The sequence below is a fragment of the Haliotis rufescens genome, unplaced genomic scaffold (genome assembly GCF_023055435.1).
Source record: "Haliotis rufescens isolate VD_foot unplaced genomic scaffold, xgHalRufe1.0.p SCAF_7, whole genome shotgun sequence".
Taxonomy (NCBI): Eukaryota; Metazoa; Mollusca; class Gastropoda; order Lepetellida; family Haliotidae; genus Haliotis; species Haliotis rufescens.
Genome location: NW_025964361.1, coordinates 1,827,131 through 1,852,736, shown reverse-complemented (window position 1 = coordinate 1,852,736; position 25,606 = coordinate 1,827,131). Strand labels below are relative to the sequence as shown.

General features: G+C 41.4%; 1 protein-coding gene across 14 annotated transcripts in view; it reads right to left on the bottom strand.

The window, feature by feature from the left end:
- The window catches only part of LOC124139629 (E3 ubiquitin-protein ligase MYCBP2-like), a 121,540-nt gene that overhangs the window by 38,166 nt on the left and 57,768 nt on the right, over window positions 1-25,606 (bottom strand). For 7 of the 14 annotated variants that reach the window (XM_048387783.1, XM_048387791.1, XM_048387792.1 and 4 more), the window contains 22 exons: window positions 23,501-23,731; window positions 22,589-22,789; window positions 21,607-21,810; window positions 20,518-20,652; window positions 19,440-19,618; window positions 17,066-17,205; window positions 16,036-16,136; window positions 14,638-14,841; window positions 13,617-13,857; window positions 12,582-12,700; window positions 12,283-12,370; window positions 11,758-11,813; window positions 10,171-10,343; window positions 9,615-9,759; window positions 8,088-8,279; window positions 6,766-6,937; window positions 6,308-6,396; window positions 5,386-5,502; window positions 3,991-4,240; window positions 2,605-2,729; window positions 1,637-1,907; window positions 1,205-1,231 (listed from right to left, as the gene is read on the bottom strand). In XM_048387783.1, the coding sequence (XP_048243740.1) occupies window positions 1,205-1,231; window positions 1,637-1,907; window positions 2,605-2,729; window positions 3,991-4,240; window positions 5,386-5,502; window positions 6,308-6,396; window positions 6,766-6,937; window positions 8,088-8,279; window positions 9,615-9,759; window positions 10,171-10,343; window positions 11,758-11,813; window positions 12,283-12,370; window positions 12,582-12,700; window positions 13,617-13,857; window positions 14,638-14,841; window positions 16,036-16,136; window positions 17,066-17,205; window positions 19,440-19,618; window positions 20,518-20,652; window positions 21,607-21,810; window positions 22,589-22,789; window positions 23,501-23,731 (3,460 nt within the window). The remainder of the gene's footprint in view (window positions 1-1,204; window positions 1,232-1,636; window positions 1,908-2,604; window positions 2,730-3,990; window positions 4,241-5,385; window positions 5,503-6,307; window positions 6,397-6,765; window positions 6,938-8,087; window positions 8,280-9,614; window positions 9,760-10,170; window positions 10,344-11,757; window positions 11,814-12,282; window positions 12,371-12,581; window positions 12,701-13,616; window positions 13,858-14,637; window positions 14,842-16,035; window positions 16,137-17,065; window positions 17,206-19,439; window positions 19,619-20,517; window positions 20,653-21,606; window positions 21,811-22,588; window positions 22,790-23,500; window positions 23,732-25,606) is intronic. The other 7 variants (XM_048387786.1, XM_048387793.1, XM_048387784.1 and 4 more) reach the window with 4 other exon arrangements.

Genomic DNA, 25,606 nt, shown 5'->3' with positions numbered 1-25,606 from the left:
ATGAATTCATGATGTTGAAAGAATTAAAAGCAGGTAATTTTCATACTTTTTTTGTTTTTGTTGGGACTGACAAAAATTAGTGGGGACTGTCAGTTTCAAAAGGCAGCGGGAACACTGCTACAGGACCTTTCACCAAACTCATCATACACAATTTGGGCTTGTAGATTTGTACAAGCCCTCTGTATCATTTAACACAAATGGCTATCTTATAACTATGGCTTATTCATTTTGTTTCTTGGATCTGGTATTTACGATATCAAGTGTTTTTATCTTAGATCTGGTATTTACGATATCAAGTGTTTTTAGAAGGGTACCAAAAAATTACATTTCTTTTGATAATGTTAAGGTCTCCCAATAAAACAAACAGTATCAAATCGATATGTTAGAAATTACTTGACATTCTTAAATCATATTTTTTAAATTATTTGACACAATTCAGCTTTTTAAGTAGAAAAGTGTTGAGTTCATTTCGTGATTGCTATTCCTCAAAGCAAACTATTTATCAAACTCAGTTAATAACCTAATGAAATGGTTGTTTGTTGTTAAAACCACAGTCAGCAATATTCCAGCTATGTCAAAGTATACAAAGTCTGAACAAGGCGAACCAGTGATTGAAAGAATGAACACCATCCCAAACCATCAGGATACGCTGCACGCGATAAAGTCTGAACACCTTTTCCAACAACAATGCAGAGTGTTGCAGGTTTATTCTAACCTAGGTCCACACAGGGTTTAATTAATGAATATAGTTTCACACAAGGTAACAGACTCAGAAAGCAGGAATATAACAGCAGACCTTGATATATTTAAGATAACAATAGCAGTCAAAAATATATGTAACACCTCTCTCTTGCCAGATATTTTCGAATTAAAATTAGTTACTTTTCAGCTCTTATGATAATGCTCAAGAATCCTCATACAGAACATACAGCAACAGTTTTGTTAAGTGAAACACAATCAGCACATTGTTAGTATAATGAATCAGTAATGATGTGATGTGATGCACACTCAATATGTTTCAAGTATTCCTGCAAATGATATATTGTAACTTTCATTACGGGGAACATGCGATTAAGCTTATATAATGCTTATATTATTATCATGAGTATTTGCTTTTCTGTGTGATGAATGACACCAGATGCATACTACTGCTAGAATGGTGAAGCATACACTCTAGGTCTATAATCACAAACTATTACTCTACCTGCTTGAAAATGATGAAGAAAGCTCTCTGAAAATATCATAATTGTCAAATCTCACTGGGTCTATTGAACAAAATATCTATTTTCTACTTAAATATTCATTAGAGAAAAATATTTTCATGTTGACATTTTTCATGAATTATAACGTGACAAAGATTTTATATATTTCATTACAAATTCCAGTCCAACATTTTAATAAAACTCTGTTAGTCCAGCCCCGTTTGACTAAAAACCTGCCTTATTGAAGCTTCTTGTTGAGAATATATATTATATTTATAATGTACACAAAAATTACTACTTTATTTACTTATCAGGAGATTTGTTAATAAGGATGACTCACTCTGGAAAGGTATGTCCACATTAACAGGGTTTCACTGTATAGGTTAACTGTGAAAACAAGTACGTGCCTTACAAACATGAAGTCAGTTACTTACCAAGGGTGAAGTCACTCTTGAGGCTGAAGCTGGGGAGACTGGTTGAGTGACAGTGTGCGCCGGAGAAGTCGAAGCCCCGTGAGGATGTGACGGGCAGGGTGTTGAAGGAGAAGGGGTCCTTCCCGACCGGCCCCACCTCGGACTCGTGGCGGAGAAACACAATGCTGTCCTTCCCTGCGGCCAGTGACCAGGCCTCTGTCTCACTACTGTGACAGTACTGGTCAACGCTCTCCACGTCCAGCTTGACCCAGGTGCCGTCGACATTAGTTGCCTGGATGGAAACATGGAGGTCTGCAGCGTTAGAAATTGGCACTAGTCCTATTGTCCTTGCCAAACTGCCCAATAGTTAAGATATCATAAGGACTAGTAGAAATTTGCCTTTTTTAGGGTTTTGCTATATGTTGTGATTATAAGGACTAGAGGATTAAAACTGTTAGTTTCTATCTCTGGGTTTGTATGGTCCTGCCTCGATTCGGGATCATATTTGAAGAGTGTAACAATATATTGAAGTTTTGATGTATTGAAATATCAAATGTCACAATTATTAGGAAGTTTGATAATGTCTAAACACTGTAAACATAATTGATTTGCACAGTTTTGTTGAATTGTATTTACTTGACTAACTTCAACAGAAGTCTCTACATGTAATAACTAGTTGTTCGTCAAGTACAATATGACTAAGCATAACCAGTAACAGGGAGATAGTAGAATGTTTAAGGTGAAGGCCAGTAGGTCATGGCCAGGGAAGGTGAATGATTAGAACGATCTTGAAACCAAAGTAGGTTGATAAGCAGTGACTTGGGCTGTTCGGCAGGACTCTTTGAATCACTTCTCAAGATTTAAGTTTGTCCGGACTGGTCAGTAGCTCAATTTCCACATTGTATCATGTCTACAATCACAATCCTCCCAATGACACAGGAGCTATATGATCAACATAGGGCTAGATATAACAATGACGTTACACTCACATCCTCAATGGCTGTCAGCCTCTTCCCTAGCGTCAACATGCCGATGGGCGTTGCCTTCAGGTTGGGGCGACTGCGGATGTTGTGACCGAAGGAACCGCACTTGACCACTTGGTACACGCCTGGCCCTAAACACAGGAAGAGAATACAACATCCAACATCTCAACCAGTGATTGACATAGGAAGTTCCAATCCAAACCAATCCATGAGGAGAGAACAAGATATATCAGCAATAAAGACAAATACTACTTGCAAGTTCAGAAAGAAATATGTTTTTTTTTAAATTTACAAAAAGCATGAATTGTCAAGACCAACTTGCACTAAGAAATCACAGCAAGACCAAACTTGTGTAAAACTACATGACATCCAACAACTTAGACATACAAAAGCCAAGACTACTTAACAGTTATGGACATGTTCATTTATTCTTCTCAAACTTTATATCTGTTCCACCTAGTGCTACCGACTATCTTGTACAAGTGCTAAACAATATCAGATAAGCCTGAATTTGCCACCTGATAAGCCACCTATATGTACTATATGTTTTCAATTAATTTGATCGATTAGAACCACAAGCAATAATCAGAAAATGAAATAAACAGCTTTCATGTCAAATTTTTATCACAATCGGCACATCTTGTCATGCGCCTAAAACAATGAACTTCTTGAACAATAACTGACTAAATGCACTTCATACAGTCTCTGGCCACTGAAAACATCTTACAAAGACTAAGTAAACACAAAACCATGCCACTGTAAAAATATTTAACACCTTGCACAGGTGCAAATTTTAATTTATCCACAAAAACTGACAAAGTAAACAACATTATGAATAATGAAATGACCTACCAGGTAAATGAATATACTACTCAACATTTCCTAAGGACCAAAATAGTCTTTCGTCAAAGATGTGGTCCTCAGTAAAAAGACTGCCACCTTGGTCTAGTGGTAGAGTGTCCACCCAAAATTGGAATGTCCGGGGTTCGATCCCCATCCGTGTCATAAAAAAAGACATTAAAAGATGGTACTACTACTACCACTACAGGAGAGCGGAAGGTCCGGGGTTCGATCCCGGGCCGCGTCATACCAAAAGACGTTAAAAGATGGTACTTGTTGTTGCCCTGTCTCGCGCTCGGCATTAAGGGGCTAAAACAAGGACTGGTTGGCACAGAATCAGTATACTGTGTCTGAGTAGGGTATTCATGTTAAACTGTGGCATGGTATCTCAGTGAGCTAGCACCATAAAATCGGCATCAGTCTAGCATGCACATCGCTATATAAGTGCAATAATTTGACGAGATTATTGCACTTATATAAGTGGACGAGACGTTAACCCCATTTGACCTGACCACACCTAAGCAAATGTTGAGTGGTAAAACAATAACATACAATAACTAGTGTTCTCCTGACCTCTGCGTGGCCTGGGCAAGATGTCCCGCACATACTCCGGGAGCTTCCTCTGAATGGCTTCCTTGACCATCTCGTCCAGGATGGACTTGGGTTCCTCCACGGGGACGAGGAGCGCTTTGCCCAGATGCTGGTTGTACTGCAGACACCATGCCTCCGTGTAGCCACTGATGCACCACTCCTTGATGGAGTCCGGGCTCAGCCTCACCCACACCCCGTCGTCATTGTGGATCTGTAGGGTTACTTAAACTGTAATACTGCTTCAAGAATCTTACTGCCTCATCTTGTTTTGACATTTGTAGAATACAATATTCACATAATCAGTCAAATGGTTTGATCAATTTCATTTTTCATACTTAATTGTATGCATGAATATACACAAATGCCTGTAATGGAATACAATAATATTTTCATTTATATTAACATTTTCTCAAATTTGACAAGAGTCATCAGAAGATGACAAATCCCCCACAATAGCAAAAGGCACCACTTCAGCCCCTTGTTAAAACATGTACCAAGTTTGGATGAAAAATACTTCATGGTGTTTAAGTTATGCTCCAGAAACGAATTACGGACGGAAAGACAGACAGGTCAGATGATGACTGTATGACTATATCCTCCCATCCCGCCCCGCATTTTATGCCAGGTTTTGTTTGTTTGTTGTTTTTTCACACCACACTCAGCAATATTCCAGCTATATGACAGCAGTCTGTAAATAATCCAGTGTGGACCAGACAATCCAGTGACTGACATCATAAGCATCGATCCACGCAATTGGGATACAATGACATGCATCAACCAAGTTAGCATCCATGACCACCCACTCCCGTTGGTCATCCTATGACAAGCATAGTCGCCTTTTACGGCAAGCATGGGTTGCGAAGACCGATTCTACCCCAGATCTTCACGGGTCTATATGCCAGAAGGAATGAATAAAATGCCTTATGTTGAAGTAAGCAAAACTCCATGACACCCAATCAGTGGTGGTCCCACATTGGAACCACCCAATTCTCATGTCAGTCTGTTTAACATGACAACATGGGGACCTACTCTGTCCAGGAATCCCTGTAAGTAGTGAAATTTTGTTTTAGAAAAAAATCAGTTCACAGTGCCAAATTAATATTAAAATTCTTTTTTGTTTCTCCAGAGGTATTTGCAAATAAATAATAATAACAATAAGTGCATTTATACTGCGCCAGATTCCATTCACCAAGTGGATGCTCATAGCGCTACACTATTTTTACCCCGGTCAATGGATCAGTAAGCACTCAATTTTCATTTATACAATTGAAACATGGCTGACGTGGACTATCAGGCCAGATGAGCTAAATGTGAATTGATGTTTGCTTCATCATTCAGGATGATGAGATCACTCACCTCATCAATGAAGGAGATGACCCCGCCAGGCTTGACCACACCTATCTGCTCACTCTGGAGTGTGGGGTGGACGCGCACCCTCAGGCCCGCACTGCACTTCCCCACAAACTTCCGCATCTGGCCAACACAAACACAAGCAATCCAAGCTTTACTCACCCAAACAGAGCATTATCTGTGTCGACCTACTCTGCACAATTTGTAGCAGATGTTTTCCATTTATTCTGTGGCTGGGATGGGTAACTCAGATACTCGGGTCGAGTAGGTCCTGATTAGGACCCTGGTTCCCAAAGGACTACTCGGACCTGTGTTAGTCACGTGATATATTGTTTAATGACAATAACAATAAAAGTTGTTTTTGTTTGCATTTCTTTCTGACTATGCATGCACTGTTTCTGACTTTAATACATTTGAGTAAAGACATAATTTGTCGATTTTAGAGTATGCATGATGTGATTGTCCTATACGTGTATGAAAATAGCGTTTGCCAAGGCTGCGATAAAACAATTCCCAATCGGACATTATGTACCCATCTCTTGAGACCTTCCGTGGGTACCCGGGTAGGGTTGTGTAATAGGGGGTCAAGTACCCTGGACTTGTCCCAACCCTAATATATACTTTTAAGGGTGTCTGCTGATCAATATTCAGAGTACTTAACATCTATGACTTAACCTTACTGAAAGAAGGGGAGTTGTGTGCAATGCACTGCTGCCAAACTCACACTTTACCACAGCGACACAGAGGGAAAACACTGTATTATCAGTTCTGCATAAAAGCATAATCAATAGCATTTAACTTTTTAAAATATTTTAGCAATTGGATAAATATGTTTGCATTTACATATTTCCCTCGATTTCTAACACTGATGACATCTTACAGTGTTTTGTAGAAGGAATGTACTGATACTATTCAATGAGTCTCCTACCCTGCTGGGCTGGTGGGCCTTCTTGGCATGTTGTGAGGGCGGGGGGACTCCCTGGGGGGGTTCCTTCACCTCCACCTTGTACACGTCACCTGGCAACACACCACACAAAAATGATTATTCAACATCAACACTTTGCTAGGGATACCAATTAAGGCTAAAAAAAATAACAATCTTGGTTCTTACCTTAACGTGCACACTGCTCTACTGTGCATCTAGTGTTAAGGTCGTCCAAAACAGGATATCCTGCAACTACGGTAAACATCTTTCCTTTACATGTACGCGGGGCGGTCGGGTAGCCTAGTGGTTAAAGCCTTCGCTCGTCACGCCGAAGACCCAGGTTCGATTCCTGACATGGGTACAATGTGTGAAACCCATTTCTGGTGTCCCCTGCTGTGATATTGCTGGAAAATTGCTAAAAGCGGCGTAAAACCAAACTCACTCACTCTACATGTACGCACCTGCTTCAAAGCCATCAATGGTGGCGTGTATGTTGTAGAAGCCCACACAGCCCGGGGTCCAGTTGGCGCTGAACGTGCCGTCATTGTTGGCCCGGACCAGCATGTTCTCGCTCGGCCTGGGTACGGCCGGGGCAGCAAACCTCAGCTCCTCAAACGAGTAGTTCTCATAGGCCTGGGGGAAATGTTGAGACTTACATAAGCTTTGAAGAAACATTTTATTTATATTTCATTTTTCATAATTCCTGTATCCCTGTTACATATATTTCTCTGTAGCCAGAGGAACTACTAAGCTGAAAATGAGAAAACAAAAACCATGTAGCACTTCAAATCAGGATACAGGATTCTGTTTACAAGACAACACAAAGACAGCATTCACCTACCATTCACACATATTAGATCAGGGCTAGTTCCTTTGTAGAAACATTTGGTTTCACACTTTGTACTGATCTCTACTACAGGGAAGTTAAAGGTTGTCATTGAGTGCTGCCTAAAGACTTCAAGACATACAGAATCATGTGACTATGTCACAACAAAATTGCATTCTTGAATACGAATATGAGATGTTTCGATGACAAATTTGACATTTTTTTACACTTAATTAAAGGTTTGTAAATATATGTGTTACACAAGGGAGTCAGCTTCACATCCACTACTGCATCAATTTGTGCTACAGCATTCTCCATTTCACCACGATATGTCTCATCCTAACATACGCAGTGTATAAGCAGTATATTCATGTATGCACCTTCACTCTTCCACACAACTATTCATAAATACCTGGCACTCCTAGGAGGATAGGGGTCCAGTGTTTTGAGAGCTAATATTTCATCAGATAAAATCCCGGATTGGTTGTACTCTCGAAAAGGTATACCAGTCTATTGAAACATTTACGCCATGGAAAGGACACAGCCATTACTGTTAGGAAGGTCAATTAATAACTAAATAATCAAAATAGATTAAATAGGTCAAATTGGAAATTTTCCAATGAATTGCACATTTACATACTTATCCTATCTCACACTATGCATTTCTTCTTTCTTCTTTTGATTCTACATGGAAACGTGCTTGAACAAACTTCTAAAAACAATTCACCTGAACACACCAAGCATCACCACCCAAACAAATGGGTTATGCACATAATCCTTGTGCATAGTGACCTACACGACCTGATGATGTGTCTATCTCTGCTATATCATTCTCTTTCGTCAGAGCTGACACGCCGTGACATAACTGGAATACTGTTCAAAGCGCCATTAAACCCAACTCAGTAACCAACTATAGCTTCAAATGCTATCTAGTGACAGAAGTACAGTCCCCCTTACCTTCATGATGGTTATAGAGTGGAATATATCCTTCCTGTCTTTGAAGGTGGACTCATAAGGTGTGTCCAGTGACGGTGGGGGTAGACCTCCAAATGTGAGATCCCCTTCATCGGGGCGACTCAAACGCCTCATCTTCTTCATGTCATCTCCTGTAGTGTCCTTCTGGTCGACTGGCACAGCCTTCACCTCAATCTACAAGTTTACACACCAGCATTCACAACAGCAGCAAACATCATCCTCACAATCTGTTCAAGAAACATTATATTCCACTGGTCAGAACACATCATCTTGGGGCAAGGGTGCTAACTGACTAAAAGTCCAGTTTCCACCCTTGCTGAACTAGGCTGGAATTCCGGAGTTGCATTTTAGCTGGACTAAGTCTTTGCATAGTCCAATCAAAATCATGTAACAAACTAGACATCCGGTTTGTGAACAACACTTCGGTCGACTGCAGGATTTGCAAAGCATGTGTACTATCAACTGGACATCAACAGATATTTTCCAAATCTTTTCATGTTTTTAATCAAGGTGCTCAAGTGATCTGATGCACTTCGCTTGGTAACACCCGGTTTATTACAATAGAGATTTTGAATATCGATCAGAATGCCGCCATTTTGTTTGAAGTAAATGCAAGTGATATGAGGGATTGAATCTGATTGGTCAACAGAAGGGACATAACTCGTAATAGCCACTGCTGGTGCTACGCTAGAGCCTGGAAATTCCAGCCTAGTTCGGCAAGGGTGAAAACTGGACTTTTACAGTCAGTTAACTCCCTTGACTGAGGAAGATGGTCAGAACAAGGCTTCAAGTTTAAATTCATCAAACAGACATACAAATGGTCTAATGAATGTTTCACTGCGTGTCTTTTGCCTGATTATGAGAAGGCCTATATGAACAAAATGAGCGCTCGAGTGAGCCTGGTTTTACACTGCTTATAAAAATATTCAAAATATTCACACATCAGAGGGGGACACAAAGCATGGGCTTCTGGCACTGTATCAATGTCACATTGTGAACGAACATTTCAACCACAAGACCACCAACCACACCTTAAATCAGTGGTTCCAATTCATGGCTTTTAAACTAGAATTGGGAAAGTAAGCAATTTTGTTGGTTTGCACTCAGCAATTTTCCAACAATATGATGACGATCTGTAAATAATGTAATCTGGACCAGATAATCCTGTGATTGACATCATGAGCATCGATCTACGCAATTGGGATACAATGACATGCATCAACAAATCAGCGAGCCTGACCACCCGATACCATTAGTTGCCACTTACGACAAGCATAGTCACCTTTTACGGCAAGCATGGGTTGCTGAAGACCAATTCTACCCAGGATCTTCACAGGTGGAAGTAAGCAATTACAAAATATTAAACTTTATATGTTTTTAACATATATATTTAATCGACCTACTAAAATTCGAGCAGTTTCAGACTGGCTTTGAGGTCCCACTCTAACTGAACACAGCAACTGAGGTCCCACTCTAACTGTACACAGACATGTAGGAACTTTTCCTCACCCTAAGGTCTTGCACATTGACAAGCTGTCCATACTGATCCTTAGTGAGGACCGTGACGACGACGGGCCAGCTGCACTTGAGCTCCTCCTTGTTACACACGATCTCACACTGCTTCGGGTCCAGGTACGAGTCAGGCTGCAGCCATCTGGAGGATGGGAACAGCAGCATCATGTATTGTAAACTTCAAGGTCATTTCTTAAAAAAAATAGATTTTGGACTTCTTTTGTAATTTTGGTCTTGTTTCACCCTGGTATAGGACTATTAGTTTTTTGTTCTACAGATTTTTTAATAAACTAATAATAATAAGTCCATTCATAATGAGCCAGATTCCATTCGCCAAGAGAATGCTCATGGCGCTACATTATTATTACAGACGTTTTTAGATCAGTATGTACTCAAATTTTATTCTCAGCCCCCTGGGGAGTATACAAACCAACCTGCCATATGAGGCCCTAGTTTTAACAGATGATGTTTACGATTGATGATGCAAATTTCTCTTCACAATAGATGTTTATAGATGACGTAAATATTGCAAGATGCCAAAGTTAGGACATACCTGGCAAGTCTGCCTCCACTGGTGCCAGGAGTGCAGGACACAAAGTCCTTGAGGAAGGCTCTCTCGTTGGACTGCCAGCAGAACGGCAGGTTGCCTTCCAGGGCCTGCATGATGGTGGGCGGGTGAGACAGAGCAAAGCCCTTCCCTAGCAGGGAACTGTGGGAGTTGAACACCTAGAAGGGAAAACAGAAGGTGAGTGGGTGGCTTAATGGAGGGTCCTGATCGTGTGTGTCACTAGTCAGTTGTCAGTGTTATTAGATCTAGGAGGGTCCTGATAGTGTGTGTTACTAGTCAGTAGTCAGGGTTATTAGATCTAGGAGGGTCCTGATAGGGGGTGTCACAAATCAGTAGTCAGTGCTATTAGATCTAGGAGGGTCCTGATCAGGGGTGTCACAAGTCAGTTGTCAGTGTTATTAGATCTAGGAGGGTCCTGATAGTGTGTGTTACTAGTCAGTAGTCAGGGTTATTAGATCTAGGAGGGTCCTGATAGGGGGTGTCACAAGTCAGTAGTCAGTGCTATTAGATCTAGGAGGGTCCTGATCGGGGGTGTCACAAGTCAGTAGTCAGTGCTTTTAGATCTGGGAGGGTACTGATAAGGGTGGCACAAGTCAGTAGTCAGTGCTATTAGATCTAGAAGGGTCCTCATAGGGGGTGTCACAAGTCAGTAGTCAGTGCTATTAGATCTAGGAGGGTACTGATAGGGGGTGGCACAAGTCAGTAGTCAGTGCTTTTAGATCTAGGAGGGTCCTCATAGGGGGTGGCACAAGTCAGTAGTCAGTGTTATTAGATCTGGGAGGGGTCCTGATAGGGGGTGGCACAAGTCAGTAGTCAGTGCTATTAAATCTAGGAGGGTCCTGATAGGGGGTGACACAAGTCAGTAGTCAGTGTTATTAGATCTGGGAAGGGTCCTGATAGGGGATGGCACAAGTCAGTAGTCAGTGCTATTAGATCTAGGAGGGTCCTGATAGGGGGTGGCACAAGTCAGTAGTCAGTAAAATTTGGAGCCTTCCGTCGGTCATCTGTTTCTTTTCCATTTGGTCAGTAAAAAAAACATCATGAACAGGCTTTCAGCATCTAGTTTGTTAGTAAAATCGCTGCAAACCTAAATCTACAATGTGAAATCATCTCTATGGAAGTGCAGATCGTCTGCTAGAGAATCGTGGGGAGAGCTGGTTCTGCTTTGTTTCATTACTGTAATTTGTGTTTTGCAAACACTAAACACTGATCACATGGTTTGGTTGTTTCATTAGATCTAGTTATATAAGACTTTTACAAGATTTTAGCTCAATTACCAAAAACAGAAATGTTATAATTTATGGTCAGCAGATTTTTATTAACCTTTTACGTTAACCTTTTACTGCAAACATTTGGCTCATCTTGGGTTTTCTTCAGATTTTTTTAGCTGTTTTATGATAAACAGTACACCCACTGTACACCTACTGTAAGCATAGATCTTCTATATATGAAGGAAACATACACACATCACATATAATTTGAAAAGACATGCTGTTGAGAACATGATTGTGTGAGATAGGTGACACATGACGGTACAGATGTTGCAAGTACAGCATGTACAACGCATCTCACCAGCTGAGCTCCTTCTTCGATCATATCCATCTCCTCATCCAATTCCTCCATCGTCACTGCAACAGTAGATGTGTAGACATGGTAGCCAGCTTGTATTCGGCTTAGAGCTCTTAGACATTTTTTCAAGACATCCACTTAGTATAGCTAATAATAATAATTTTTTTATTAACCGTCAGCATTTTTTTTAGGCAAATATTTTCTGGAACAAAATTATTTTCCTAATGGTCGGTTCCTGATGACATCAGGTGCAGGGCTGCCTTGCACAAAGTGATCTTAATGCTAATAATCTCCCAAACTTTAACATAGGCTTACGATAATCTTAGCCCTAAGATGGCTTTGTGCAAGAGGGCCTAGGACGACTTTCATGATCCGCTATTCACACTGTCCCTGGCACATGTCAGCAGAACAGTGGGGTTCCGGAATACAGAGATCCATTTTGGAGTTCATGTCAGCATGAGGTAAGAGCTCCAAGGCAGAGACAATATATTACAATGTAGTGTCCTTAAATAAGTGGGTGGAACTCACCTGGAGGCAGGGCGACGTCCCTCCTCATGAGAGCTGTGGCACACATCCCTCCCAGGTAACTCAGCTCCCTCTCCAGTTGCTGCACACTCTGCCAAACAGTCAGGATCAGTAATAATTAATCATCACCATTATGACGTAATCATCATCATCATCATCATGCTTGTTCCATTGGATTCAGTCATCATCTTTAGGAAATAGTTCTAGCTAATCCACAAACATTCTGCAGACAGACATCGTATCCCTCCATTTATTCCTGGTATACTAAAGCAGTTTCATAAAAACACATCAGGTATTCTCACCTCCTCTGGCTTAGAAGCCAGCTCATACCCAATGACTGTACACTTAAAGCCATAGAATGATGCCTTCTCATCCTTCACATAGTCAGAGGCTGTCTCCAGGGAAAACACCACCTCATTGCCTGGACAAAAATAATGCATCATGTCAACAAAGAAATAGACAGGTTTCCATTACAGTGACCCCTAGTTTAGCCCTGACATCACAACAATCTCATTAACAATGATCTGAGGTCATCCCAATACGGGTCACTTCAGAAGGACCTTTCATCCCAACAATCAGGAAAGTGACAGCCGGAATGTGTTTTCTAATCATGCAGCCTCGTATTCCGAAAGGCAGTTACGGCCTGTATGACTGATTCCGTCATATTCATCATCTATCTCTCACTTCAATGGGATAAACAATTGAACAGAGGAGACTTTGCATAGCACGTGTGAAGTACTACCATACAATTTCGACTAACATTAGACTTTCCAGAAACAATTTTTTTTTCGAGAACTCTGTCAACATATATTTCAAGCACAGTCTGAAAAGAAAGTTGTCATTTTGAAACTTGTGCCGTGAAGTTTGAGAAAGCTGCTTTCGGATAAGTTAATGTCGACTTCTTATTCTGTCGAATGTTGACTTCTTGTTAGTCAATTTATTGGTCAGACAAAGTTTGTGAAAGGTCGTTCTCATGTAATCTGGCTACTGCTGAACAAAGATCTGATTTTAATAAGATTGGACATCACTACTTTGGTACCTCATAAATGATGTCATGTATATGTTATATCAAATTCCTCGTACCCATATCAGGAATCAAACCAGGGACTTTGTGTACTGGATGAACACATTACTCACTTGCTTACCCCACTGCATAAAAATTGGCAAAGAACACTGAAATCAGCGCATTGGACAATGCTTTAATATATGTCCAGGGCCCACTTGCACAAAGCGATCTTAGCGCTACTACAATTGTAAGCCTATGTTAAAGAATGGGAGTTAAGATCATCTTAGCGCTAAGATCGCTTTGTGCAAGTGGGCCCAGGTCTGCATCTTACCTGGGAGTATGACTGCCTGTTTGGGCCAGTTGTTGTGACCATAGAACCTCTTTAGAACTGGCCAGTGAGTTAGTTTGATGTCCTGGTCATCACAGGTCGTGACCCCTGTCACCTTGGCTAGAGTTGTCTCCCCCTGACCTCTGCCCTGCACATACAACTGCAGCGAGTCCTCAACTTGAGCTGTGGCACTTTGGGGGTCAAACTCCAACACAATCCACCTGACACAGGGCGGGAACTCCACCTGATGTACACAAACGTCAGTATAGTATCCAGTGCAGTTCAACTTGTCAGTTGAAGAAAATATCACAGGACCAAATCACACTGGTAAGTATTTCAAGTGTTTGTTTGTTTGTTTAATCCTGCACTCAACAATATCCCAGCTATATATATGACAGCAGTCTGTAAATAATAGAGTCTGGACCAGAAAATCCAGTGATAGACATCATAAGCATCAATCTACAAAATTGGGATACGATGACATGCATCAATCAAGTGGGCGAGTCTGACCACCTGATCCCGTGTGTGTGTGAGTGAGTGAGTGAGTGAGTGTGAGTGAGTGAGTGAGTGAGTGAGTGAGTGAGTGAGTGAGTGAGTGAGTGAGTGAGTGAGTGAGTGAGTGAGTGAGTGAGTGAGTGAGTGAGTGAGTGAGTGAGTGTTAGACATTTACCACTTTCATGAAACCCACAAGCATGAGTATGGTACTGACAAACCTAGAAACAAAATCGAGCTGAACCAGGATTCGAACCCACAATTATAGGTTTATGGTGTGCCCAAGGGATGCAACTCTGCAAAGCAAATTGCAGCACCTTAGACACCTGGTCACCCATGCCCACGTTAATAATTGAGTCTGGGTTAGACAAACCAGTGGTTGACAGCATGAGCAATGACCCAGATTGAGGGTACAGTCACACAAACATTCATTTATATAACCCATTCCCATGTTAAGTTGGTTCTTACACAGACATGTTTCTGTATATCTCGATTTTTGTAATAGTTCATACCATGCATGTAGAGACCGTACCTTGTAGTTGGCGACAGTGGCCGGCTTGTACGGGTGCTCGCTCTCCACGACAGCGTAGTGCTGGGAGGTGGTGCTCTGGCTGTTGTCCACCACGCTGGAGTCAAACACGGCCGAGTTGCTGAGTGGTAGCGGGACCAGGTTCTTGGTGAGCGTCACGACTGCTGGCAGAATCTCCTGGATCAGGTACAGCACCTGCACTGCCCCCTACAACACAAGGGAGATGACTGTCATGTAGATTCAAATGTGAGAGCGACAGGTCAATATCCATAAACATTTTGAGCAAAGGGAGTGAGAAGTGTTATTATCAACCTTCCTGTGCCAGCTTGGGTCATATACTCCCAGGGAGCAGAGAAAGAAAATCGAGTGCACACTGATCTGTTGACCGGGATAATATTTGTGTTCATGATTTGATTAAACTTCAACAGATGGACTAGAGGGCATTACAAATAACCATTTATTATTATCATTATCATTATTTTGCACCACATTCATCATTATCATGGCAACCTGTAAACAATCCAGATAGCTCCAAGAAGACCAGAAAGACAATGATCCATGTTGTCAGGGTACAATTATCAGGCTGGACATTTTAACACACTTACTAAGCCTGCTCTTATGGCTGCATGGAGCACTGTCTGAAATAACTGCCTGCCCGTCTGCCCGTCTGCCCGTCTCTGGTAAATTTTCTGTCAGACTGCATTAAATTTTCCTCCACCTGCCCGACTATCAGTTGGTTTTAAGACTACCTACATATACACTTCTATAATAACTCCTCATAGATTTTCAAGTAGTTGTTTGCATTATTTCAACTGAATCATGACGCGATTTGTCTCTTATTTTTCATGATTTCACAATATTTATAATGTCCTAATGCGGGGAGGTAACTTTGAAGATGGGAAAACAAAATTTATGGGTAATGAAGTGCTGGGGACTGATTCTGAAGAATCCCTTCAGGGTTTGAGCAAAGGGAACCCTCCACTGACCTTACCTGCCACACTCTGGCAACATAGTTCCATGATATCATCCTACCATATTCTTGATAGTATTGTGATTGGGTTTGTTTCTTTGTTTCTAGTTTTATGCCTTAGTAAGCAATATTTGAGCTAGTTCATGGCTAGTACGTGGCCTTTGAACAATCAAGTCTGGGCCAGACAAACCAGTGGAGCAATGTTCCACTTCATTAGGTTACCACGACACAAATCATCCAAGTCACTGATCCTGACCATCGGATCGAATCTAGCTGCCTTTCAGTATTATTCCAAAAGCAAGAGATTATTTGTGACCTATTCAAACCTAGGTCCTCACAGGTTGAGGGTCAGTCAAGTAAGGAGAAGTCATCCCTTATGTGTTAAATGTAGAGATAGGGTGAAGGTTCTTGCAAGTAGATGTGGTCCTTACCCGGGGGTCCTGTGCAGCGACAGGTCCAACATAGGCCAGAGACAGGGGAAGCAGGGATGAGAAGAGATGGGACTTCCCAATAACATCACACACCTCCTCCGCTGAAACACAAACATCATAGGGGTCAAATCTCAGAAATGACACGAAAATCTCATCGCTGTGATACCACTCTGTGACTTTAGCCACTAAACCGAAACTCGAGTCAAGTAAAATTCTGTTCTGTCCAGTAAGCTCAGCTAATAATAGTCCATATAATACAGCAAACTATGCTTATAACAAACTGATGGGTATAACAAACTATTTGTTTGTTGTCCCGGACATTTTCTGTTTATATGCTGTATGTATGCTTATAAAGAACTACGGCCATAACAAACAAAAATCAATAGTCCCTTTGAGTTCGTTATAACCATGGTTTACTGTAACACTAAATTCTACTAAAAATTATGCTAAGAGCCATGTTCGGGATAGTAGTCTCAGTTTGAGGGACAGACTTTGATACAAATCATTTGTTGCTGCAATGTAGTGTACACAACTAACTGGTGTTCAGTACAGACAAGCATGTGACATGATATTAGATAGAACACTGACAGAACCGAAAGTCAACATGAAGAATATTCTACAAATGAAACAGATATATTATTATGCCAGTTGAGAGACAGCTACTAATTGCACCATCAATGTTGATGAAAACAGAGGTCATTGGATGTGCATCTGACAAGTTCATTTTCAACTTGTGATTTTCATAGCTCGGCAACCACTGATAGTATGTGGTTGCCCTTATTGACACATTCAGACACTAACACCCCACTGATGTCACCAATGCAACTTCCAGTCACCCCCAGGATATTGGACACATGTTCTGTGAGGCTGCATTAGAAATTGGCACTAGTCCTGTAGTCTTTGCTAAACTGCCCATTAAGGTATCATAAGGACTAGAAGAAATTAGCCATTTCTAAGGGTATTGATCATGTTAGCATTATAAGGGCTAGTGGACAAAAACAGTTAGTTTCTATTGTTGTCAGAGACTTACCATGCATTGAGTGTGATCGGTGAAGGAGGTCTGTAGTCATCCTACAGATGGCGCCAGTGATGTCAATGGCATTCTTCCTGGCCTGCAGCTCCGCCAGGTTCTTGGTGGTCTGGTGATAGTGTTCTCCATCCTGGGGCGCACTGGAATATAAACATCTAGCTGTCACTCACAGTACAGGCAACAGGACATACACATCTAGCTGCCACTCACGGTACAGTCAACAGGACATACACATCTAGCTGTCACTCACAGGACAGTCAACAGGACATACACATCTAGCTGTCACTCACAGTACAGTCAACAGGACATACACATCTAGCTGTCACTCACAGCACAGTCGACAGGACATACACATCTAGCTGTCACTCAAAGGACAGTCAACAGGACATACACATCTAGCTGCCACTTACAGTTCAGTCAACAGGACATACACATCTAGCTGTCACTCACAGTACAGTCAACAGGACATACGCATCTAGCTGTCACTCACGGTACAGTCAACAGGACATACACATCTAGCTATCACTCACGGTACAGTCAACAGGACATACACATCTAGCTGTCACTCACAGCACAGTCGACAGGACATACACATCTAGCTGTCACTCAAAGGACAGTCAACAGGACATACACATCTAGCTGTCACTTACAGTACAGTCAACAGGACACACACATCTAGCTGTAACTCAAAGGACAGTCAACAGGACATACACATCTAGCTGTCACTCACAGCACAGTCGACAGGACATACACATCTAGCTGTCACTCAAAGGACAGTCAACAGGACATACACATCTAGCTGTCACTTACAGTACAGTCAACAGGACACACACATCTAGCTGTAACTCAAAGGACAGTCAACAGGACATACACATCTAGCTGTCACAGCACAGTCGACAGGACATACACATCTAGCTGTCACTCAAAGGACAGTCAACAGGACATACACATCTAGCTGTCACTCACAGTACAGTCAACAGGACACACACATCTAGCTGTCACTCACAGTACAGTCAACAGGACATACACATCTAGCTGTCACTTACAGTACAGTCAACAGGACATACACATCTAGCTGTCACTCACAGGACAGTCAACAGGACATACACATCTAGCTGTCACTCACAGGACAGTCAACAGGACATACACATCTAGCTGTCACTCACAGTACAGTCAACAGGACATACACTGGTGGAAGGAAATACAAGGACATGCAGGAAGGGAAACACTTGTTGTATTTAACAACTTGTATCATTGTAAAACAACTTAAAGCCTGGAAATCTCCGGGACATTTCAGTACGTGTGAATGATGATCTTAATAACAATCATGTCTCAAATATAAAAACAAAATAAAACAAAATAAATGTGACATAGTAAAGGGAATATTGTGTCCATCAGCTGTTGCTTTGAATGTGTATAAGAAACACAGCAGCCATTGTATCATGGCATCCAGAGTGACATCGTGTGTGCGGGGTTTTACCTTGGCTTACAAAAGTTCCACAAAGTGATCTCTGTGCTCAGAAGACCGTGACTCCCATACTTTGACATAGAGTTATGATCATCTTAGCGCTAAGATTGCTTTGTGGAATGGAAAACTGGGCCTCGTTTCAAAAAGTGATCTCCTTTCTCAGACATTACTAAATCTCACACGCTATCACTGACATCCAACAGTCCCAGCCCAATTATCATGTTTTGGAAAGTGGCCCTGGACCAGAGAAACCAGTGGTAGAGAAGGCACGAGAGCACAGATCCATATTGTCATGCCGCCTTCCAAATGACATTAATTCAAAATTTTACTCCAGTGAACCTGGTTACCTCAAGTCCTTCCAATTGATCAATGTACAAAAGACTTATTTAATCGTGTATAATACGCACACGTGTGTTATATGTACCCTCAATTATGGGCAATTAAATTCTTGAAAAATATATCTGTCGTATATAAACATTTCAGGCTGTCAGCATAAACCACGAAATTTATCTTTCAACTGTTTTTTTCACCAAAATAATATTCTAATAAGAGCCCCCTATTTCTAATTTTGAGAGCGCCCTGGTGCTTATTACGTCAAATACGGTAATATGGCATATGCAGTAATCCTAAATGACCTACTATTCATGTTAATAAACTTCTGGTCAACATGATCTCACTTTAACATCTCACACCATCAGTTCAGCAGCTGGCAATGATGTAACTGCTGGTCTCACGCAAAATCCAGTTTTAGTCAACAAAATTGAGAAATAACACTCTGAAAAATTCTGTTTACTCCATTTCGATGCCTCTCTCCATACAGATCTCACAAACCCTCCAGAGGTCACTTCATTTAGATTTCAGTGCTATCCTACATGTTTAAGGAATTACAATGAAGCTGTGTTTCACCTGTAATAGAGGATCTGCGGGATCTGTCCTCTCATGTGATTGGTGCCATTGCTGCTCAGTGAACATGCAGTGAAGGTGAAGGTCGTTCCATCTGAACATTTCACCTTGCTCATTCCACCATCACCATTCAGGGTCCTGGGGCCATGGTTGCGGAGTTTGACTGCGTACTTCACTCCTTCCTGAAGTTAAAAACAAATGAAATTGGATTGCGAATGAAAGGATAATAAAAACACAACAAAATATCCGTGAATGAGAGTTGTTTAATGCTGCAGACACTTAACAATGAGAAAAGTTTGGTATGTCAGTTTTCATAATAAAACATACCTGATCAAAATAAAAAAACATCAATATAGAATAGACTGCTTCTTATTCTGGACCTGAGCGTTGTCTAAACAGGATGTACTCTCTCCAAAACCTTTTTGGGGGCTCTCAACTCTTAGTGGTCACTGAAGTGGTAACCATCACTCTATAACCTCAGGGATAGCCATAGGCTACCAGCAGACACTTATCTAGGATCCTTTGTTTGTTTGTTGTTTAACGCCGCACTCAGCAATATTCCAGCTACATGACGGTGGTCTGTAAATAATCGAGTCTGGACCAGATAATCCAGTGATTGACATCATGAGCATCGATCCGCGCAATTGGGATCGATGACATGTATCAACCAAGTCAGCGAGCCTGACCACCCGATTCCGTTAGTTGCCTTTTACGATAAGCATAGTCGCCTTTTACGGCAAGCATGGGTTGCCGAAGACCTATTCTTTTATTTTGTTCAAAATTGGGATTTTTGTTAAAGATCTTATTTTCCTAAAAAGATTCTTACAGATTTTATTTTTCTAAATTCAGAGGTATATTAACATTGCATTCAATGCAAACATTTAAGCAGGTTATAGATACATCCCTGACAGGGACCAGTTCTGCCCAGGTTAAACAAGTACTGACACAGAAATAAGTACAGTTTCTTCGTTCTGTCAATCACCATACATTATTCAACATGTCAAAAGAAAGAACAAGTCAGAGTCTACTATGGACGCTACAGTCCATCACTGGATGAAGAAGCAGTTGTCTTTGAGCATACCTTGATGGGAACTGGCCTATCAAACTTGATCTCTGCAATGTCGTTCACACAGTCCTCAGGGGAGTATGCTCCACGGACAATCTCCAGACTGTTCCACCGCTGTGTGTGTGACACGTCTTCTTGACCTTCACCCTGCTGCAAAGATGACATCACGCCAACAGTCATCTATGTTTCTCATTTTTAAATGACATCATACTACCAGGGTTCTAGTTTGCCCATGAACTCAGAGAGTAGAGGATAACACGAACACACCAAAAGAATAATCTTTCTTGCAGCATCCCTGGATGTCACCACGAAAACATTCTGTCAAACCAGGATTGACATCATTTCAACCATATCATCAGATTACAATAGGATTGTAAATGTTAACTTGGCATGCTTGTATCAACGTAAAACATAACTGTCAACATTATGAGTGCTATAAGACTACACTGACCAAAGATACATGTTGAAATCAAATAACCCGGAAGAGTGAGTGAGTGAGTATGGTTTTATGCCGCTTTTAGCAATAGTCAAGCAACATCACGGCGGGGGACACCAGAAATGGGCTTCACACATTGTACCCATGTCGGGAATCGAACCTGGGTCTTCGGAGTGACGAGCGAACGCTTTAACCACTAGGCTACCCGACCACCCCCGTAACCCGGAAGAGGAACAAGGCACAGTGAGACCAACTGCCCATGACAGGAAGACCAATTACGCAGCACGGAAGGAGTCCTTGGCCAAAGACATGTGCTTTGGTGTCTGACATTGTCAGTCGATTGTTGGGTTGTGAGGACGTAAAGGCATACACAGGTGAATTTACAGTACAACCAGGCCACACATAATGGCCACCCAATGCTTTTTTGAGTTAGCTTTTAACAAAAAGCAACGGTACTGTGGACCTATCCTACCCCAGAGACCCCACAATCCTTTGCCAAGTAGTATATTCATAATAACTACGCCAAATCAATGAACAGTGATAGTGAACATTATCATGTGACCAGCGCTTTTCAGATAGAACCGACTGTTTTCAACATGAGGGCTATGACCACGACCCTTTACCCTAATGCTTAAATTCAAACACTGCATTAGTATTTCTCTTCCTACCTCATCCAGAAGTTCCACCTCATACTCGTAATGTCCTCCGCCCCCGTACACACACACTCCGGCCACCACGATGCCTGGCCGGTCAACTGTGAAGGCCACAGCATCTGGACTTCCATTCCCAGCATTCCAGTAGGCACTCTGACTGGTACGTGTGAATCGGTTCGGCGTCACAAGCATTGGGCGCGATGTGGTACTCAGGTCAATCTGTTGAGGGTAGAGGGAAGTGTATGAAATACACTTTTTTTCAAAAATATTTTTGGACATTGATTTGTAAAATTTTGATTAATGTTATGATTATCATCGAGAAATTAAAGTAATTCTGCTCCATTTTTTAAAAACTTTGAAGAGCATGAAAAATAAGTATCAAATGCCATTAAGCTGAGTTACCAAAGATGTTGAAAACGGTTGCAAATGTCAGTAAAACACATACAAGAGGACTTTTTTGAGTGATGTCATTCAAAGGAATTTCACAATTACTGTTGGGTTTAATCAGTTTTACCACCATATCATAGCTGTCTGTTTAGAGTGAGTGAGTGAGTATGGTTTTATGCCACGTTTAGCAATATTCCAGCACTATCTCAGCAGGGAACACCAGAAATGGGCTTGACTGTCTCTTTAGAATTCAAGCCAGGAACAGACAAATTAACTGACGATGACGATGATGAGTAAACACCTTGCCTCAAAACATAACCTTTTCTTCAAACCAAACGTACAAAAAACTGTTCATCGATGAACTAAATCATATATATATATATATATTACAAAAGAAACTGCATACAATAAAATCATATGCATTTTCTTTTGGTGCCTAGTGATATATATTTATACTAGGCAAAAAAATAAGAAACTGTGCATATGATAAAACCATAACTAAATTTCTTTGGGTGCCAAATATACAAAGCCTGCTCATCAGATGAACCAAATGATACATACAAAACTGGTCCACCAAAGCCACATCTATGACAACATCAAATCAAATTACACCAACTTCCAATCCAGTGGAGGACGCGGCAAGTTCACTGATGATGGTTACGAGCAGTGCACATGTATTAGCAACAAGTGAAGATGGGAAGACAGACTTCTCCTTGCTTAATGCCTGCCTGACAGGGAGCGCCACTATGAGCAGGAGACGGTCCAGCACCTCCTTGAAGGAGATGTGACTGCCGCCAGTGATGCTGTCAATCTGAAACAAGAGATCATAGGAATCACCATCTTCATCTTCATCAGAAATAAAAACTTAAAGTGTGTTAAACAGGTTTAATGTCCCTATTAGCAATATTCCAGGAAGATCATGCTGAGGGACACCAGAAATGGGCATCACACAATGTACCTATGTGGGGTATCGAACCCAGGCAAGCGACAAGTGAACACTTTAACCACTAGGCTACCCCATCCTGTAACAATTTAATAACAGGCCATTTATATTGCAGATATTTCCACACCACACAGGGGCATGCTCAAAGTGCTATTTATACCCCAGTCAATGAATCAGTGTACTCAACAATCATTCTCAGCTCCCTTGGGAGTATACAACCCAAGCTGCCTGTGAGGTGCTAGAAGGTTAACAACCACATTGCCATCTCATCCAACCGGGTACCCATTAACTGCTTGGTGAACAGAGGTACATTTTGAAGAAAGTCACTTGCCCAAGGAGACACCACATGTGTTTCAGTGTGGGGCAGGACTAAAGCCCTAATAACTCTCAGGAGCCAAGCTGCCGTAACAGTCACCCATCCAAAGACTCTCCATGACGTAAACTGCTTCATCTGATTTGTGACCTCTGCACTGTGCACAGGACCAAATACCTCCACCAAATAAATACAGTTACAGATATTATCTCAGTATTCTCAGAGTCAAAATTCAGACTTGGGTCTACAGAAAAAAACTCTCTTACCTCCATTCTGTAACTCATATGACTGGCCAGGAGCGGGTATTTGTGCATCTCCCCGAGTCTGGCAGCGCTGTTGGTGTTGTCGTCCATGCAGAGTGATTGCCGGCGTAGTATCTCTTCCGCCTCGGGCTCACAGTTGATGGGCATGATATTTGTGAGCTTGATGGCGGGGTGGCACATGGCCTCCATCACTGCCGCCAAAAGTCGCCCCACCCCACAAACATTGGAGGTCCCCTGGAGACAGAAAAGTCTGTCAGAGAGACTACGTTCATCAGTGTCTAACAAGGCTGACACTTGTGGTATGGAACAAGAGTTTAAGTAACATCCTTTACCCTTGGCATAGTGATTCTAACGAAATTCAAGAAAATATTTGTACATAATTTTCATACCATAACATTTTTAGTATGTGAATTGTTGAATTAAGTTAAGTCATTCTAAAGAGGTTGTATCAACATTAAAAGTTAGTAAGTAAATGGAAAACATGATTTCAAGCTCTGATATGAACTATATAAGGAACACACATCAACACTTTATCAAAGGACAAGCTATGACAAGTCGCTTTTTGGCCCCCTGGAAATGTGAAAAGAGAAAATTTTCAAATATTGTTATGGCAGTTATTATAAGGGTTCATGTGACTCACAACTATGCTTGTTTATCTCATTTGCAAGTTTTGGATATATAACACGAGAGGTACATGCAAAAATGGATAGGATGTATGTTTCTCATCTAACAACGAGTAAGAGCAAGTCTATGACCGGAGATGAAGTTTGCCCAATACATTTGTTCTGTCTCTACCAACATCTATGAAATCAGCCTGGGTCAAAGACTTGTTCATGTCCAAACATAAGAAACAAGCTTCCTGATAACTGAAAGTCAGCATTTTAGATTTACTTCTATCTTTGGTTTGGTTTGAAGTCCAAAACAGGCAAATGTGTAACTGAACAAAGTCTTTTTCTCATTCATCTGAACCCATATAAAACCTTCCATAACATTCTCTACAAGTGTCCCTCATCATGCAGATCTAGAGGCCAAAAGATTGTCACCATACCCCATCCTTTCTTTATGTCCTTTCTTTATACTTTTATGTTCATTCAGCAACCAATACACTATATACAGTGTTTGAAATTATTTTTAAAATCCAACAAGACAGCCGGGAAGATGACCCATAAATGTTGCCTGCCCATCTTCAAAGTTACCTGCCCACATTAAAAAATTTAAAATATTGAAAAGTCGCATCTTGATTCAGTTGAAATAATGCAAACAGTTACTTGAGAATCTGGATGGAGTCATAATAAAACTGAATATGTAAGTAGTCTTAAACTTTTCAGCCAGGCAGTCTGGGAGACGGAGGAAAGTTTCATGCAGCCCGAGAGAGAAGTTACCAGCTTCGGGCAGGCGGGCAAGCAGTTATTTCGGACACTGACTCTACAACCAGGAATAAAGAATATAGCTTTAGAGTTTAATCCATCATGCATAGGGCTGTAACGATTCTCTGAAGTAGTCCCTGATTTCCCTGACATGTTGTGCTATGTTTGCTTGTTTGTTGTTTAATACTACATTCTATTCCAGCTATGTGACAGTGGTCTGTAAATAATCAAGTCAGGGCTCAACAATCCAGTGACTGACATCATGAACATTGATCCACGCAATTGGGATATGATGACATGCATGAACCAAGTCACAGAGTCTGACCATTCAGTCGCCTATTACGACAAGCATAGGTTGCTGGGGATCTAGCGTCTAACCCGGAATCCCCACAGGTGAATCTTAAAGTGACAAGTGTCAAGTTGTTACTTATTGTTTGTTTGTTTGTTTGTTTAATGCTGCACTCAGCAAATTTCCAGCTATATGACGGGAGTCTGTAAATAATTAAGTCTGGACCAGACAATCCGGTGATTGACATCATGAGCATCGATTCACACAACTGGAATACGATCACATGCATCAACCAAGTCAGCACGCCTGACCACCCGATCCCATAAGTCGCCTCTTACAACAAGCATAGTCGCCTTTTACGGCAAGAATGGGTTGCTGAAGACCAATTCTACCCCGGATCTTCACGAGTCTGTCACTTATTGTACTGTATCAACTCATGTTTATGTATTGCTT